General features: G+C 34.6%; 1 protein-coding gene across 1 annotated transcript; it reads right to left on the bottom strand.

Annotated features, from left to right (window-relative positions):
- Positions 1-14297: 14297 nt before the first annotated feature.
- Positions 14298-16738, bottom strand: LOC131605419 (uncharacterized). Its single transcript, XM_058877776.1, has 2 exons — positions 15199-16738; positions 14298-15121 (listed from the first exon to the last, which is right to left on the bottom strand). Exons 1-2 carry the CDS (start codon positions 16736-16738, stop codon positions 14298-14300), a joined length of 2364 nt encoding a protein of 787 aa, XP_058733759.1.
- Positions 16739-17301: the final 563 nt, after the last annotated feature.

Genomic DNA, 17301 nt, shown 5'->3' with positions numbered 1-17301 from the left:
ACAAAGAGGAAACAAATAGTGAAAGAGTAAGAAGAAGAAGAAAAAGAGAAGCAACAAGAACTTGTTTGAGAGAGAGAGAGAGAGAGAGAGAGAGAGAGAGAGAGAGATTGAAGTAGTTATGCATCCAGACTGCTGAGGTAATGAGACTGGCATTCTATTTTAATTTAACAAGTTGGTGTCAGTGTTTATTTATTTTATTATAATAATTTAATTAATAAAGGAAAAAGAGCTTTGGCCACACGTGTGAGATTGATGTGTTACAGTTGCAGGGTCATAGGCTGTCTCTCTCTAAAATGACAGGAAAGACAGACACACCTATGTGATGGGTGATGCATATTGCATAGCAAAGCAAGGGACAGACATATAGCTATCTTTCTTTTCAAAATACAAAAACAAAACAAGATTTGAGAGGGTCTTGTTTATTGTTATTGTTAGTTTGCTATATAACGGAACAAGTATTGTCATCTTCATAAACACAAACTAATGACTGACCCTATCATGCATAACATGCCATACCCCTCTCTCTTTCTCTCTCCCTGTCACCATTTTCATCACTTCTTAGTGTATGTTTGGTTTGGCTTTTGAAATGGTCAAAAGCACTTCTATAGATGTAGAATTGATTTTGAGTAATTTAAAGATGTTTGTTTAGGCAAAAGTAGAATTGATTCTGTCTCTAGAATTGATTCTACTTGAAGCTAGAATTTGTAGCTTCTGCCTACAGAATTGATTCTGGATGTTTTTTAAACTGAAATTTATTATTCAACTCACTTTTACATAAATGTATCCAAACATAAATCAATTCTGCTAAACTCAATTCTGATAGAATCAATTCTACCAAACTCAATTTTACTAGAATCAATTCTGTCCACCGCCAATCCAAACACACCCTTAATTCTTAGTACTCCCTCTGTCCCAAAATAAGTGTCACATTTACTTTTTAGGTTAATTGAATATTTAATGTATCTAGTCTGTATACAGATTAGATACATTAAATATTCAATTAACCTAAAAAGTAAATGTGATACTTATTTTAGGACAGAGGGAGTATTGAATTGAGATAAATAATTAAAGTGGGTTTAATAACTTTTGTTTCTGTTGTGGTAACTACTTGGTCGTCCTAACAACCAAACCCTCTCCGTGATAAGATAAGATTGTAGTACATATTAACTTTTCTCTCAACCAACTGACACCAGGGTTTACTAGAAACTAATCTTAATCATGCTCTTTTTATCAAATATTAAATGTCGATATTATTTTGATGGAATTCGTGTTACATGAATACTCTAGCTTTTTCCAATATCTATACTATATGTTGATAGAGTTTTATATGTTTTTTTAAGCAGTTTAGTGATTAGACTCTTGCACAAAGAGAAGTGGAAATTTGTAAATTTGAATTAATACACATGCATATATCTTTGTAATTACTAAATTAATTTTACTTAATGGGATGTGTTTACGTGTTCTTTCGTGCTGGCCACATGCTAAAAAAAAAAAGTTTAATTATGAGGTCTAATATGTAGATTACTAGATTCTAATCGATAAATAAAAATAAGGGTGAAATTTTGTCAAAAGTCGGACATTTGATCATAATTGTTTGCGTGTCATCAGCTGTCAGATCTGATCGGAGGACTGCTTGCATCTCACGTTGGATTAGATGGAAGTAGTTTTAATCGTTTTTCATTTATAAGTCCAACGACGCGTCATTTCATGTATTATCTCACTTTTACCCTAAAAACTACATCTCTTTGATTTTACTGGCTTGGGCGATAGATGCCTAACCTTGCAGTTCGTACCAACTTTGTCGTACTAACAATTCTCGTCGTCGCACAAGAAGACTTCATTCATTCAACACTACATATTTCTTGTTCCACCTTGAAATAGTGGTGTTGTATGTGGGAATGAATATCGGTTCCCTCGGATTCCCATGAAAACCACCATCACCTCACCGCTCATCTACTTCAAATGATATTCTTTCTACTTCAGGTAAAGTTTTAGAATCCACGAAAACAAAAAATAGTGGAATTTTATCATGATCAAAGATAACCTTGACGGCCACACCCAAAGATGTTTAAATACTTAAAAAGATAACCTTGGACTCGTGAGATGATTCCCTATCTAGAAAGGTATAATAATAGTCATTTTGGTATTGGATGCCAAACTTGCACAATTCATGTCAAACCTTTTCGACGCGCGACTTCTTCTTCGATACGCGCAACCAACCTTCCTACAAAAGTCTCCTCCACCTCTGGAGAACTCGACCCAAGTTCTCTTCTTAATAAAGAGTCTCATATGCTTGATACTCATGAATGTCAACAACATTGAAAGTATTGGATATATTCATGGAATCCAGGAGAGCTACCATATAAGAACTATCATTGATATTTCAGGACACTTTGAACGAACCATACTTGGGTGGCTGCAACCTATTGTAAGTACCAAATGAAAATCTCTCCTTACGCAGAAACACCATCACATCATCTATCACATTGAAAACCTTAACTTTCCTGTGTTTATTTCACATATGAGGCAAATCATTTGGTAGTTCATTTGTAGTTAACTCCTTGAAATCGTCTAGGATTCCTAGCACTTCTTCTAGAATTGTTGTTTCCTTGTTGACAACACTCATCGGCCCTTTAATAATCACTTGACAACAAAATTCAATTTCTTTAATAGCCCAATCAAACTCCTTTTCACTTTACATCATCACCAAGAAACTACACTTCTTTCCTCTTGGATTCTTATCAAAATGGAAAATAGAAGCCATAGCAATTTTATTAGTGCCCCATGTAAACATCATTATGTTATCCCATCATCGATAAGTGATAGCATTATCAAACCGCCAAGGTCTACAAAGTAAAATATGACAAACATCCAAACGAGGAACATCACAAAGTACCCCTTCTCTATAATGCTTTCCGATAGAGATAGGAGCTCTGCATGCTAGTGTTACTCAAACTTGGGAGCCCTTTCTTACCCAACCTCATGTGTATGGCTTCTCATGGGGTTATATGGACAACTTCAAATAATCTAACAACTTGTGTGACACCAAATTCTCCATGTTGTCACTATCCACAATAAGATTACACACCTTGTTCCTGATAGAATAGTGTGTTTTAGACAAATTCTTGCGCTGCCCTTCATCTTTGGATGCTAATAAATGTTTTTGCAACATAGCACTTATCCTGTCATCATATTATGCCTCTTCAAACTTAACCCTTGCATGTCCTACTCTTTCCTCTGTGAAGTCAAGCTTCTCCAAATTATATGTTTTGATTTAGACAATTACTATGTGTATATGTATCGAGAAAAGGATGAACAAAAGAACTTGACAAAAGAGTTATGGATCAAGACTTGTTTCAGAAAAGAAATTATCGAGACAAAGTTTGGATCATTAATCTTCATTTAATAAGTACAAGTAGCAATTCAAGTTATGAGATATCCTAAGTGCTCAAAAATACTTAATCATATTCATCCATTTGCATAACTTCTTTTTATATACCATGGCCTTGCTCTCAACCTATTTTTCTAAGTATTTTTAATTTTTATTACAGTGGTAACCGGTTACACATTTCCGATAATCGGTTACATAAACGGAAAATTGGTTTTTCAGAAAATTGTTTCAAACATTATGTTTTTGATAAATTATGGCATTTGAAACCGACATAACAACACTTGAAAACCGCCACAATTTGCACCGATTTGTAAAATTGTCTTGTTTCTGAAAAAGTATCTGGTGTAACTAGTTACACCTTTTTAGGTAACTGGTTACACATTCAAAAAATTCAAATTTTCACATATAAGTTAATTCTAACGAATTTCGAACCACATCTATCAATCATGGCATTATTTCACGATTACATGTTATTTCAAAAAGGTATTATGCAAATATAAATACCTATCATGTCAGATTTTGTTTTATCACCTCTTTCAAATCAATTCAAACATTTTTTTGATATTATTTTTTAAACACAAGTGAATTGTCTTGAACTTTCATTTGAAACATTCTGCATACTTTTTCCATAACAGTCCAAAAAAGTTTCAACTTTATCATACCCTTTTAAGCACTTGTATATCATATTGAATTGTACACTTGAAGGGGAAGAACAATTCTAGTAATAAATATATATTCATCATACTTCAAACTTCTTAATATTTTCCAGATTTGCTTTTGTATACCCTGCTCTCCAAGATTGTTGGAAGCAAAAGAGTTGAATTAGAGAGGATTGTTCTCATTTCAACTTGGTTGATCATAAGGTGTTGTTGTGTCTTCTGTAAAGATCTAACAATATTAAAATCTCTTACATGTCGTAAGGGGACTAGATGTACTCTCGGACTGTGAGGAGAGCTAGGATAATTCTCGGTGTTCTTAATCTTTCTGCACTTTACTTCTTTCATCACATTACATAAACCAGAAAATAAAGAATCATCCTTCCATAAAGCCAGAAATTTTTAAAGTGCCTAATTCACCCGCACTCTCTCTTAGGCGCACTTAATACTTACATTTCATATCAAAGTCGGTTATATGTAACATGTACCTATATATTCAAAATGGTTTCCGCAAATACAAATTTGTTTTTCAAAGATGTTGGTAGCAATAACAAACCTCCATTATTTTGTGGTGAATATTTTAATTTATGGAAAATACGCATGAAGGCGCATATAGAATCTAAAGGAAAAGAAGTATGGAAAGCAGTTGTAAACGATCATTTCGTTCCTACCAGTGTTGTTAATGGTGTTGGCCCTCCCAAGCGCAAAAGTTTATGGGATGAAAATCATGAGAAAAAAGTTCTCTACGACAAGAAAGAAAGAAATCTTCTCCAAGGTTATCTTAGCATGGATGAGTTCTTTTGCAATTTAACAAGCACAATGACAAAGTAAATATGAGATACATTGGTGAAAACTCATGAAGGAACCATTGAAGTTAAAATATTTCGATTGAACACTTTGAGTCAAGAGTACGAATTATTCATAATGCACCCCGGAGAATTAATCCTCGGCTTGCATATAAGATTTGTGCATTTTACAAATCATTTAAAAGCACTTGGTAATATGCTTACTATCAATAAACTTAATCTTAAAGTGCTTAGATTTTTAACCAGGGAATGAGAACCAAAAGTGACAGCGATATCCGAAAAGAAAAGTCTCTCCATAATGACTTCCGCAACATTATTTGGAAAACTTCAAGAATATGAAATGAAACTTAGAACACTAGAAAAACATGAGAATCAAGATAAGAAATCCAAAGACATTTCTTTAAAGGTTGACTCAAAAGAAGATATTCTGGTAGAAGACGAGAACTTCATGATTCTTGTAAAAAGTTTAGGAAAATTCTTTGGTAATAATGATAATTCAAACTTTTTGAGAAAGAAGAAATTTTTTAACAAGAAGGAAGTCTCTACATCTACACAAAATGTCACATGTTTTGAATGTGGGAATCAAGGACACATAAAGACGAATTGTCCAAAACTTGCAACGAAAAGATTCAAAAGAAGAAAGGAGTCAATGCCTAAAAGAGCCTACATTGCATGGGATGACAATGAAATAACTTCGTCATCAGATTCAAAAATCAATGAATGTGTAAATCTTGCATTGATGGCATCATACCATTTCGATGATGAAAATGAAGATGTTAGTAGTGAATTTTCCTCTCTTGATAATGATGTTCAAGGTGCTATAAATGAATTACTTAATAAATGTAAAGTTTTGTACAAAATGGTGTCAACACAAGAGAAACAAATCAAATCTCTTGAAGAAAATATTGACACCATGAAAAAATATTTTGAAGTTGAAAAATAACAATATGTTGACAAAGAAAAACAAAACTTTACATGCAAAGAGTGTGACACTTTCCTTTTAAATTGTCCAATTAAAAATAGTTCTTGAAAGATATGAAAACGGACAACTTGGATTGGACAACATCCTTAGTCAACAAATATACTCCAATGATAAAAGTGGACTTAGTTATTCTAAATTTGATAAACCAAGTACTAGTAAAACTATCTTTGTTAAGGCAAGTGACCACTACAACAAAGAGAAAATGAATAAAGGACAAAAGACTCATCATCCTTCTAAGAAGAGATTTCCTAAAAAGAAATCTTATGTTCCTAGATATAAAAGTGATTTTGTTCCTACATGTTTCTATTGTGGTATTGTTGGTCACACACCTAATGCTTTCTATGTAAGAAACTTTAGTGTTGCAAGTGGGCATTATGTGTGGGTCAAGAGAGGAGCTAATTATGAAGGATCCAAGGCACATTGGGTACCTAACAAAACTTAATTTCTTTTACAAACCACTAAAAAAATTTGGTATCTTGATAGTTGTTCTTCGAAGCATATGACAGGAGACATAAGCAAATTTTAGAATCTAGTGCTTAAAGCCAAGGGTTATCTTATGAAGAAAACAATAAAGAAAACAATTCTTGCCATAGGAAAAGTTAGAGCATCATATTTTACATCCATTGAAGATGTACTTTATTTTGAAGGACTAAAGCACAATCTTCTTAGCATAAGACAACATTGTGACAAAGGCTTTGAGATCAAGTTCACCAAGTATGAATGTTTGATTGAAGATAAAGCCACTCATGAGGTAAAACTCATAGGTAAAAATATTAATAATTATCATGATTCCTTTAGATTATTTATCTCTTTTCCCCATCTTTTTTACTAATGACTAAGGGGGGAAAATGCATGGTTTTTGTGGATGTTTCTTGTCTAAATTGTGCAGCACCAAAAGTATAAAATCGGTCCAAACTCTCCATGAATCAAGAAAAGCATTGATCAGGGGGGGGGGGGGGGCATTCGGATAAGATCAAGTCAAGCAATCCAAGAAACACATTCACTTACAAATTTAAAAGGTTGTCATCATCGAAAAGGGGGAGATTGTGAAGTCAAGCTTCTCCAAATTATATGTCTTGATGAAGACAACTACTATACATAAGTATCGAGAAAATGAGGAGAAAAATAACTTGACAAAAGAGTTATGGATCAAGACTTGTTTCATAAGCAACTGTATTTGGATCATTAATCTTCATTTACTAGGTATAAATTGCAATTCAAGTTATGATATACCCTAAGGCTCAAAAATACTTAATCATATTCATCCATAAGCATAACTTCTTTTTATATAGGGTTAATAGCTACTTATCCCCCAGACATATATGGCCTTTACGAAAAACCCCCCTGTAAAACAAAAGTCACATGGATGACCCTACAATTTTGAAAAAGTCACTATTAAAACCTTTCCCATGCCAACTCACCCAAAATGCTGATGTGTCATTGTTTTTCTGTTTTTTTCCATTTTCTTTAAACGCCACATGTGTTTATTTATTTATGTAAGGAAAATTTTACCCTCAACTCTCTCACTGTTCATACCTTCTTCAATTTCTCCCTCTAATTTAACAACACTGTTCCTTTGTTCTTCCCAAGCGTCATCTCGCTCTGCTTCTATATCTCTATAACCAAACAAACAAAATAGAACACTACCACACACACAAAAAATTCTCAATTCTGCTCTCTCTCTCTCTCTCTCTCTCTCTCTCTCTCTCTCTCTCGGCCTCACTCGGTTCTCTCCTCTCTTCTCCTCATGACTCAATCGATTCACTCTCTGTATTCTCTATTCTTCTGAATCTCACTCAAACAAAAAAAATAACAACCAAGAAAACGTCATCTCTCTCGGATTCAAACTCAAACGCTCTCACTCGGTCTCCTCAAACACGCACAAACAAATAACCAACATAGAAATCATGAAATCCAAACAAAATTGGGAACCCTAAACTTCAATACAAAGCTTTTAATCATTCCTCTTTGCTCGTCTCTCTTCTTGAAAATGAAGATTTATTTGGGATATCTCCGGTACATCGTTCGATTCGTATTTCCTCCGTTCGAAATCGATTCATGAATAGCTCGCCTGAAACTTTGAGTGTAGAGTTCAGATTTGTCTTTCTGAGATGCGTCTATGGTGACATGTTTTGGAGGAAGCTCGTTTTAATTTCTATAGAATGAAGTCGGAGTAATATGCAACACATCTCTAATTTTTCTTCCTCTGTTTCTGTGTGAATGATTTTGGTATGGTGAAGTTAATAGTTTACAAACAAGGTATGGCGAGCAAGGAAAACGAACAAGGAAGAAGGATTAGAAATAGCGATGGACGAGATGAGAGAATACAGTAGAAGGAGAGGGAAATTTAATGATTCCACCAACATGTTTGAGTTTTTAAGAGTAGGGTTAGAAAACAACGTGAGGGTAAAATTGTCATATCCTAAATGAATACATCCATGTGGCATTTAAAAAAAATGGGAAAAATAGAAAAACAATGACACATCAGCATTTTGGGTGAGTTGGCATGGGAAAGATTTTAATAGTGACTTTTACAAAATTGTAGGGTCATCCATGTGACTTTTTTTTTACATGGGGGTTTTTCGTAAAGGTCCCATATGACAGGGGGTAAATAGCTATTAACCCTTTTATATATTATGGCCTTGCTCTCAACCTATTTTTTCTAAGTATTTTTAATTTTTATTACAAAGGTAACTAATTACACATTTTCGATAATCGGTTACATAAATAATGTAAAATTCGTTTTTAGAAATTGTTTCAAACATTCTGTTTTTGGTAACTTGTGGCATTTGAAACTGACGTAACAACACTTCAAAACTGCCACAATTTGCACTGGTTTGTAAAATTGCCTTTTTTCTGAAAAATTATATGGTGTAACCGGTTACAACTTTTTAGGTAACCGTTTACACATTCGAAAAATTCAAATTTTCACATAAAAAAACTGATTCTAATGAATTTCAAAATGCATCTATCAATCATTGCATTATTTCATGATTACATGCTAATTCAAAAATGTCTTATGCTAATATAAATACCTATCATATCAGATTTTGTTTTATCACATCTTTCAAATCAAACATTTTCTTCATCTTTTTTTTTTCAAACACAAGTGCATTGTCTTAAACTTTCATTTGAAACTTTCTGCATACTTTTTTCATAACAGTCCAGAAAAGTTTTAACTTTATCATAACCTTTTGAGCACTTGTATATCATATTGAATTTGTACCCTTGAAGGGATGATCAATTCTAGTAATATATATATATATATATATATATATATATATATATATATATATATATATATATATATATATATATATTCATCATACTTCAAACTTCTTAAATATTTTTCAGATTTGCTTTTGTATGCCTTGCTCTCAAGGATTCATGGAAGCAATAGAGTTGAATTAGAGACGATTGTTCTCATTTCAACTTGGTTGATCATAAGGTGTTGTTAACTTAGTGATTAGTTAGAGTCTTGTATAGAAAGACTAGGTCTGGCTTGTCTAAAAATCTAACAATATTGAAATCTCTTACATGTTGTAACGGGACTAGATGTACTCTCGGACTGTGAGAGGAACTAGGATAATTCTCGGTGTTTTTTTATCTTTATATACTTTATCGCTTTTATCACAATACATAAACCAAAAAGTAAATAATCATCCTTCCATAAGACTAAAATTTTTTAAAGTACATAATTCACCTCCTCTCAGGCGCACTCAATACTTATATCCTCTTCCCCTTCCATTTCTTCCGCAATAGTAGTGACTCTCTTTTTTGGACAAACATTTAATCTGTGAACTCTTCCATTATAACGATAACATGTGTCTCCAATGGGTTTAGCATATAGATTATTTTGCATATGGACTGGTGCTTTACCTTGATGCACACCGCTAGGGCTGCTAGTCCCCTTATTCTCAGGGTTGGAATCCCTGGTTGCTGCATTCTTTTTCTTGTCACTTACTGATTCAAAGTTATTCTGGGGAGAATACCTAAAAGATGAGAAATTTTTAGGGGATTTCTCCATCAATTCTACCTTTAAAACTAGATTGGATGCCTCAAACACGATCGATATAGTTTGCAAACTCATCTTCTCATGCAAAGACCATTTAAGCCACTGATGTATCGAGCTACCTTATAGCTCTCTAATTCTCTAAATTCATTATGTTCAGAATAATGCAAGAACTCGACTATGTATTGTTTTACAATTCTCTTTCCCTGAAAACACTTAATATAAATCTTATAAATAATCTTCTCACAATTATCTAGTAAACCCGCTCCAACGTCAATTATTTCATTCGTCACCAAGATCTGACCGACCCTTTTCTTTGCCTTTGCCTTGAAGAACAAGTTTATCCCACTAGACCATAGTAATACTCTTCATCCTGATTGCCCCCATCTTAACTTGGTTGATTTTAGGGACGCCTATGACATTGAAGAATCAATCAACCTCAACATGCGAGTCTAGAAGCTCTTCCATTCTCATCATTCCGTAGAAAAATATAATATCAACCTTCACTCGATTATCATGGTTATGTTGATTCCCATGATCAACTATCTCTTCCTCGCCGAGTTCTTCTTCTTCAGAACTGGAATTTTCAGCACTAACAACACTGTTGTTTCCATCTCGTGAAATCCTAATCGGTTCTCTTCTCCTGTCTGCTCGATGGATCCGGTTGTTATTGGTGTTGTTCACCTGTGTTGTTAAAGTCGTCATTTGTTTAGTCAAAGCTATTAGGGCATGTTAGTTGAAGATTTTAACAAACGAAGGGAAATTTGGTTGTAAAGAATATACCTCGAACAAAAACATGGAACATGGATTTCGAAGGCCATTTGAGGATCTCTTTTGTGTAAGAAGGGGCTTTATCTTGTCGAAGCGAACTTTAATTAAACATCTTCGAAGCTAGAGGGTAAAAGACTTAGAATATTTCGGAGCATTTGGAAAGTAAGCTTCGACAGCCACGTTGGTTGCATTTTGGCGCCTCGAGGAGAAGGAGATTTGAATTCAAACGATCTATCTTATCCAAAAGGACGCGTGGAAGTCTTAGAAGATCGAGGAGCATGCAAGCGAAAACGTGGCACTCTATTAGGAAAAGGCCGTTAGGGTTGAAATAGTATAAATTGAGGTCTTAGCGTTAGATTTTAGTGTGTTTAAATCTGTACAAAACTCAATTATACTTAAAGTACCAAGCGAATCGAGAAATGAGTGCTGAGAATGTACGTACAAATTACCAAATTATAGTAATCAAATTACTTTACAGTTTATCAATGCAGATTTACATTTATTGAAAGTCTTTACTTTATTTTAGCCTTTTCGAGTCAATACACTTTTGTTTCGTCCTTGTACTTTATCTTTTATCATTCTTACTTGTATTTACTTATACCCTTTTTTTAGATATTTTCTTGTTATTCGTAAACTTGACACAAAACCAACCACAAAATGAACACAATACAATCATCAAAATCTCGAAATATAAAATATGTCCTAGGATGAATCTACTCGATCCTGCGAGTAACCAAGATATTTATTATTTTGGAGGACTAGCGCTTGTTTACGAAATTCCATCGTAAACAGGGCCATGGTAAAAGCCGAGGTAATTCGCTCATGGTATGCTATAGATAATGGTTGATCACCCATGGTTGATCAAGCTACAAAAAGAAACATACGAAAACCTGCTCTGGTGCCACCTGGCGTAGTCGGAATCACAAAGGTTTAGCAAGCGCTAAGCCTAGAACAAAAATACAAGTTTGCGAACGACAAACCTGTAAGATATAGTTTTGGAATCCGCCAAAAGAGAAAATAATTAAATTTTTTATGATCAAAGATAACCTTGACGGCCACACTCAGAGTTGTTAAAATACCTAAAAAAATTCTAATGTGCTTTTAATCGAAAACAGAAAAAGAAACACTTATGTGCTTTTAATCTAAAAAAAAAAAAAAACACTAATGTGCTTTTAATCAAAAACAAATAGAAAATAGAAAATTGGGAAAAATATTAAAATCTTGCATTCGGGCCTCAAACAAACTTGGATTGCTTAAAATGTTGGACTCGTGAGCCGATTCCCTACCGAAAGGTATAATAATAGTCATTGTGATATCGAACGTCAAACCTGCACAATTCATGTAGAACATTTTCAACAAACGACTTATTCTTCAATATGCGCAACCAACCTTCCTACATCAAAGTGGGTACATGTTCATGCTCTGGGTTTTGTTGTTTCTTTGTTAGACTGAGAGTAGAACACGATTAAATGGATAGGCATTTAGGGGTGTGTTGGATGGCCTGCTGTCCTCCTTTTGTTTCATGTAGGTTGACTCCCTCCATCTTGCTCTCTCCATAGGTCTAATGTGACAAATATTACATGATATATCGGATTGTTCAACTAATTGACTTGCTTTTTCTTTTTTTATTGTCTTCTTGTTTCGCTCTTTTGTCTATTTTTTTATATGAACTTTGTGGAGTTTGTTGTTCTTGGGTAATAGTGATGCTCTTAATTCTTTTATCATTTTAATTTTTGATTCATATATCATTTATGTTTAGCTATTAAAAAACACATAATAATTAATAATTACTAAGTAGTAGAAATATATATTTAGATGACCATGACGATGGCACGAGGAAAAAACCTAAATAAGGGAGAATCTGGAACCCTTGAGTAGTTTTACTATCGGTTCTTCTTCCATTCTTTTGTAAACAGTACTCGAGTATGGGGTCCTAACGAAGAATTTTTTATGGTCCTACCATCTTTTTAGAAACTATTACCCATTATACCATACTTTTCAAACTTTTTCCCAAAATGCCATGTTTTCAAAAAAAAAAAAACTGTTTCATAGAGCATCCGCCCTTTGAATGGGCGGAGCTATTGCTTTTTTGTGAAGAGCCGCCCTTTGATTGGGCGGAAGTGTGTATTTCGTTTTTTTTTTTTTGAAATTCTTAATTAATTTAAAAACAAATTTAAATAATAAAATAAATATTATAATTAATAATAAACCAATAATATATATTAAAAATATTATAATAAAATATAATATTAATTTCACATGTTTATAAAAAATTGTATTATTTAATTAAATTATTTTATTATATATTAATCATATTATTATTAATTATAAATTTTAAATACCGGTATATCACTGCAATTATCAGTACCGCTATTGCAATGGGCGGAGTTTTTAAACAATTTATTATTTAATTTCAGATCCGCCACTATAATGGGCGGAGCTTTTAAATATTTTATTATTTAATTTCAGATCCGCCACTGTAATGGGCGGAGCTTTTAAATATTTTATTTTTTAATTTCAGATCCGCCACTAGTAGTGGGCAGAGCTTTTAAATATTTTATTTTTTAATTTCAGTTCCGCCACTACAATGGAAAAAAAAATCCAAAGAACCAAGTTTAACCTCAGTTGGCGCCAATGCCCATTTGCCTTGATCATATGCGCCACCAAGGGTGGCTTCATAGTTCGTTTTCTTCTTTCAAGGCACCTAGGGTGACGCCTATGTACCTTTTTTTTTAGTTTTTTTTTTGTTATTTATTAATAAAATTGTCATTATTTTAAAGTATTAAAAATATATATATATATATATATATATTAAATTGCAACAGATAAGATCAGTGAATCAGTGAATCAACGGAAAAGAGTAGTTCATTCATTAATTAAAAAGACTGCAAATGGACTAAAACCAACAGAAAAAGATAAAGGTACATAGAAAATAACCAACAGAAAAAGATAAACTAAAACATCTAAGAAATCACCACGGTTAAAACAATGTCATTAGGTCCATGCATCATTTGAATGACATCAATGTCATATTCCACCTTATCCCAGAAAGTTGTTATTGCTCCAGTCACAGCATCGGCCCTTGTTTTAAGCCTCTTGATGCTTCTTATCTGTTCGCCGGCCTCGTACTCCCCCTCTAAAAAACTCATGAGAGTCCTCTTGAGTTGCTCGACGAAAGAGATATTCCAAAACATAACCGGCATGGGAGGTTTGACGGCGGAGAATATCACATGTCCGGTCCTTCTGCGATACTCCGGTTCAGGTTCGGCACGCCATGTTGATCTCCGGGGCGGCAACTCTGTTGTCCGGTGACATCCATCTGGCCTAATGGTTGTCCGGCGAGGCATGATTGTGTTTGTGTGATTGTTTGGTATTTGGAGTTTGTGTATCTGTGTGTAAACTCAACCATAGGAGCCCCTAATTTATAGTAGTAGTGGGTAGAAAAAAGTAATGATGTTGCGTACTGTTTACAAGCACACCTAACATGTATGATAAATGCAGACACACTGATCAATGACTGACCTGATGGGACTAGACGAAAGCATGCGTATTTCACAACGAGACAAAGATATAACTAGTTGATTTAATAAAGGATAATACAAATACATACGAATAGAAATACAAATACAAATACAAATACAAATACAAATACAAATACAAATACAACATTTGGACAACACTATGCATTACTGGTTCCAACATTTGGACAATTCGTTCGGTTGTGACCAGGAAGACGACACAACGCACATTTTCTCTCTAACTTATCATAGTTGTCCATTTCTGTTCTAATACGTGAGCTCACCGGACGACCTTTCTTGTTCCTCCGCATCAATGGGTTGTGACAAATTTGATCTCCTTCAAAGGAGGGCCAATACTCATCTAATGGTAGTACTTGAAAACTTGTGCTGTAAACACCGAATAAGTTTGAGACTCTGTAAACGTCGGACAGTAGAGCATAGGCGTCTTGGCGGACCACAGAACATGCAGCAATAACGTGTGAACAAGGAACACGGTAAGCTTGATACTTTCCACAATCACACCAAAGATCTCTTAGGTTTACCTTGTAATCTCCCATAGGCTTTCCTTCACCATGGTCCATTGTCTCCTTCACACTGAAAGTGTTATGGTCATAGTCAAATATTCTTACATGATGCGTGCTGGATTTTGCCGTTTCTTCTTTCATCACCTTCATGCAACTTTCTGTAAATGTTTGTCCAGAACTCAATACTGCACTCCACTTAGCACCCCTTTCAGCAAAAAGTGTTCCCATCCTATAGTATGTTGCACGCACCAATGCCGTAATAGGTAGATTACGTGTCCCTTTGAATACCGAGTTCATCGATTCGACCAGGTTTGTTGTCATGTGACCCCAACGCCGACCTCCATCAAATGCCCTCGTCCACTTTTCCAATGGAATATTGTCTAGCCATCTTAAAGCATCACCATTAGCCATACCAATTTCATTTCGGTAGTAGTGGAATGTTGGTTGGTTCAAAGCGTACCCTGATAATTACAAAAAAATGAGTTACTAACATATACATGTAATTTACCAAATACAATAATAGGAACTTTATACTTACCCATATTGATAACTTTTTTTCGGAGGTTACGGTCTTTGATCTCCCTCATGAAATTTTGTGCGATATGTCGGATACAATAGACATGTACAGACGGAGGCTCATGCCAACCATTCTCTGGATTATTGTAAGCACTTTCAATTGATGCATGCCTGTCTGAAATCAAACACAAGCCAGGTTGAGGGGCTACATGCATCCTCAAGTTCTTTAGAAAGAAACCCCAACCATCTGCGGTCTCCCCCTCCACAAGGGCAAAAGCAACTGGAAAGATATTACTATTTCCATCTTGAGCTACCGCCATTAGTAGGGTACCTTTGTACTTACCATATAACCAGGTACCATCAACCTGAAGTATAGGTTTGCAATATGCAAACCCTCTAATGCTTGGTTGGAATGCCCAGAAAAGTCGATGAAAAATTTGTTTTCCATTGACAACAGTTCCGTCATCTGTATATACGGGAAGTGTTTGCATTTCTACCACTGTACCAGGAACAAATTTCTTGAGAGCTAACAAGTAGTGCGGCAACTCGTTGTATGAGTTCTCCCAGTTACCGTATACCTGTTCGATAGCCTTATTCCTTGCAATCCATGTTTTCTTGTACGACGGAGTAAATTTGAATTCAGACACAATCTCACTAATACATACGCTCACCTTAGTTGAAGGGTCCTTATCAACAAGGGGCATTAAATGTTGACACATTATATGAGAGCTAAGTTTCCTATGATCCTGATTGAACATAGTTGTTGAACAACTATGTGGTGGGTTCATAATGCCTATCTCCCATAGGTCGCTCCTCTTTCTAAAGGACGCCAAAAGTCGAAACTTGCATGTAGCGTTTCTACAACATATTTCATATCTTTTTTTGTCAGAAAAATTCACCTTGAAATCAATACATTGTTTCATATGATATTTTGAGATGGCACGAACACAATCGGCTTTTGTTTTAAACTGGTTACCCACAGCTATGTCACCCTCCATCGGAAGACGGGGATTCCGTGGACATGCAAACGAAGGTTGGTCTTCAGTTAGTTGCAACGTTGTAAGGTGGGCCGGTGGACAATACACATTTTCAACTGGAATTTGTTGCTCCTCTTCATTGATTGCATCTGTTTCGAACAGAGTGGTAAACAGATCATCAACTTGTGCTTCAGTTTCTTCATCATCATCTTCTTCAACATTTTCATTAGGAATTATTGCTGCACTTTCTTGTTCAACTCTCTGAAATTTTATGTATAGATCAATGGAGTTAAAGCCAGTAATTTCATGGTTCGCAAACATTGTTTCGACATCATCATCGTCTCGGACCTTCAGAGGAACAAATTTCACATTTTCATTACCGAAGAAAATTACATTTCGATAAATAATTTGTGAAATCGAACCAGCTTGCAACTTTGATTCCAACCTACTCCGCAGGTAACCAAAATTAGGATTTCTGCTTATCTTCAAACGACAAATTTCTGTGTTTGCAAAAATAATCCCAACAGCATCAGATGACTGAATTTCTCCTTTGTAGTGAGCATTCACAATATATTGTATAGGCATAATTTTTTGTAAAAAATTTAGATGGAAGAGTGTGGACAATATAGAAACAGAGTGGTAAACAATATAGAAGCAAGAGTGTGAGAAATATTGGTTGAACTATTATTAATACAGCACTTTAATTTTCGTTGGCTGAATAAATGCAATCATACAGCTCCGCCCAATGGTTCTGCGGATGTCAGGAAAAAGACACACATCCGCCCATTCCAGATGCGGAAGTCAACGAAATTAAATGGGGTCCGCCCATTCCAGATACGGAAAGCATTAAATGGTCAGACAATAATACACTCATCCGCCCATTCCAGCTGCGGAAGTCAGAGAAAAATAAATACCTCCGCCCATTCCAGCTGCGGACATTAATGAGGTCAACGAAAATTTGAATTTTCTGTCACGAATTAAATTACATTCAATTAATATTTACTATCTAACACCAACTATTCTTAATTTTTACTCTATATTTCTCAATTCAAATTCCTTTCTCATACAAATTCCTTTCTCAATACTCATTCACTCCCACTTTATTTCTTCTCATACATTTTTCAAGTTTTTCTATCCTACAATTTCTT

This window comes from Vicia villosa, linkage group LG5 (assembly GCF_029867415.1).
Source record: "Vicia villosa cultivar HV-30 ecotype Madison, WI linkage group LG5, Vvil1.0, whole genome shotgun sequence".
NCBI classification, from domain to species: Eukaryota; Viridiplantae; Streptophyta; class Magnoliopsida; order Fabales; family Fabaceae; genus Vicia; species Vicia villosa.
The sequence above is the reverse complement of the archived record's forward strand: the minus strand, read 5'-3'. Positions and strand labels throughout refer to the sequence as shown.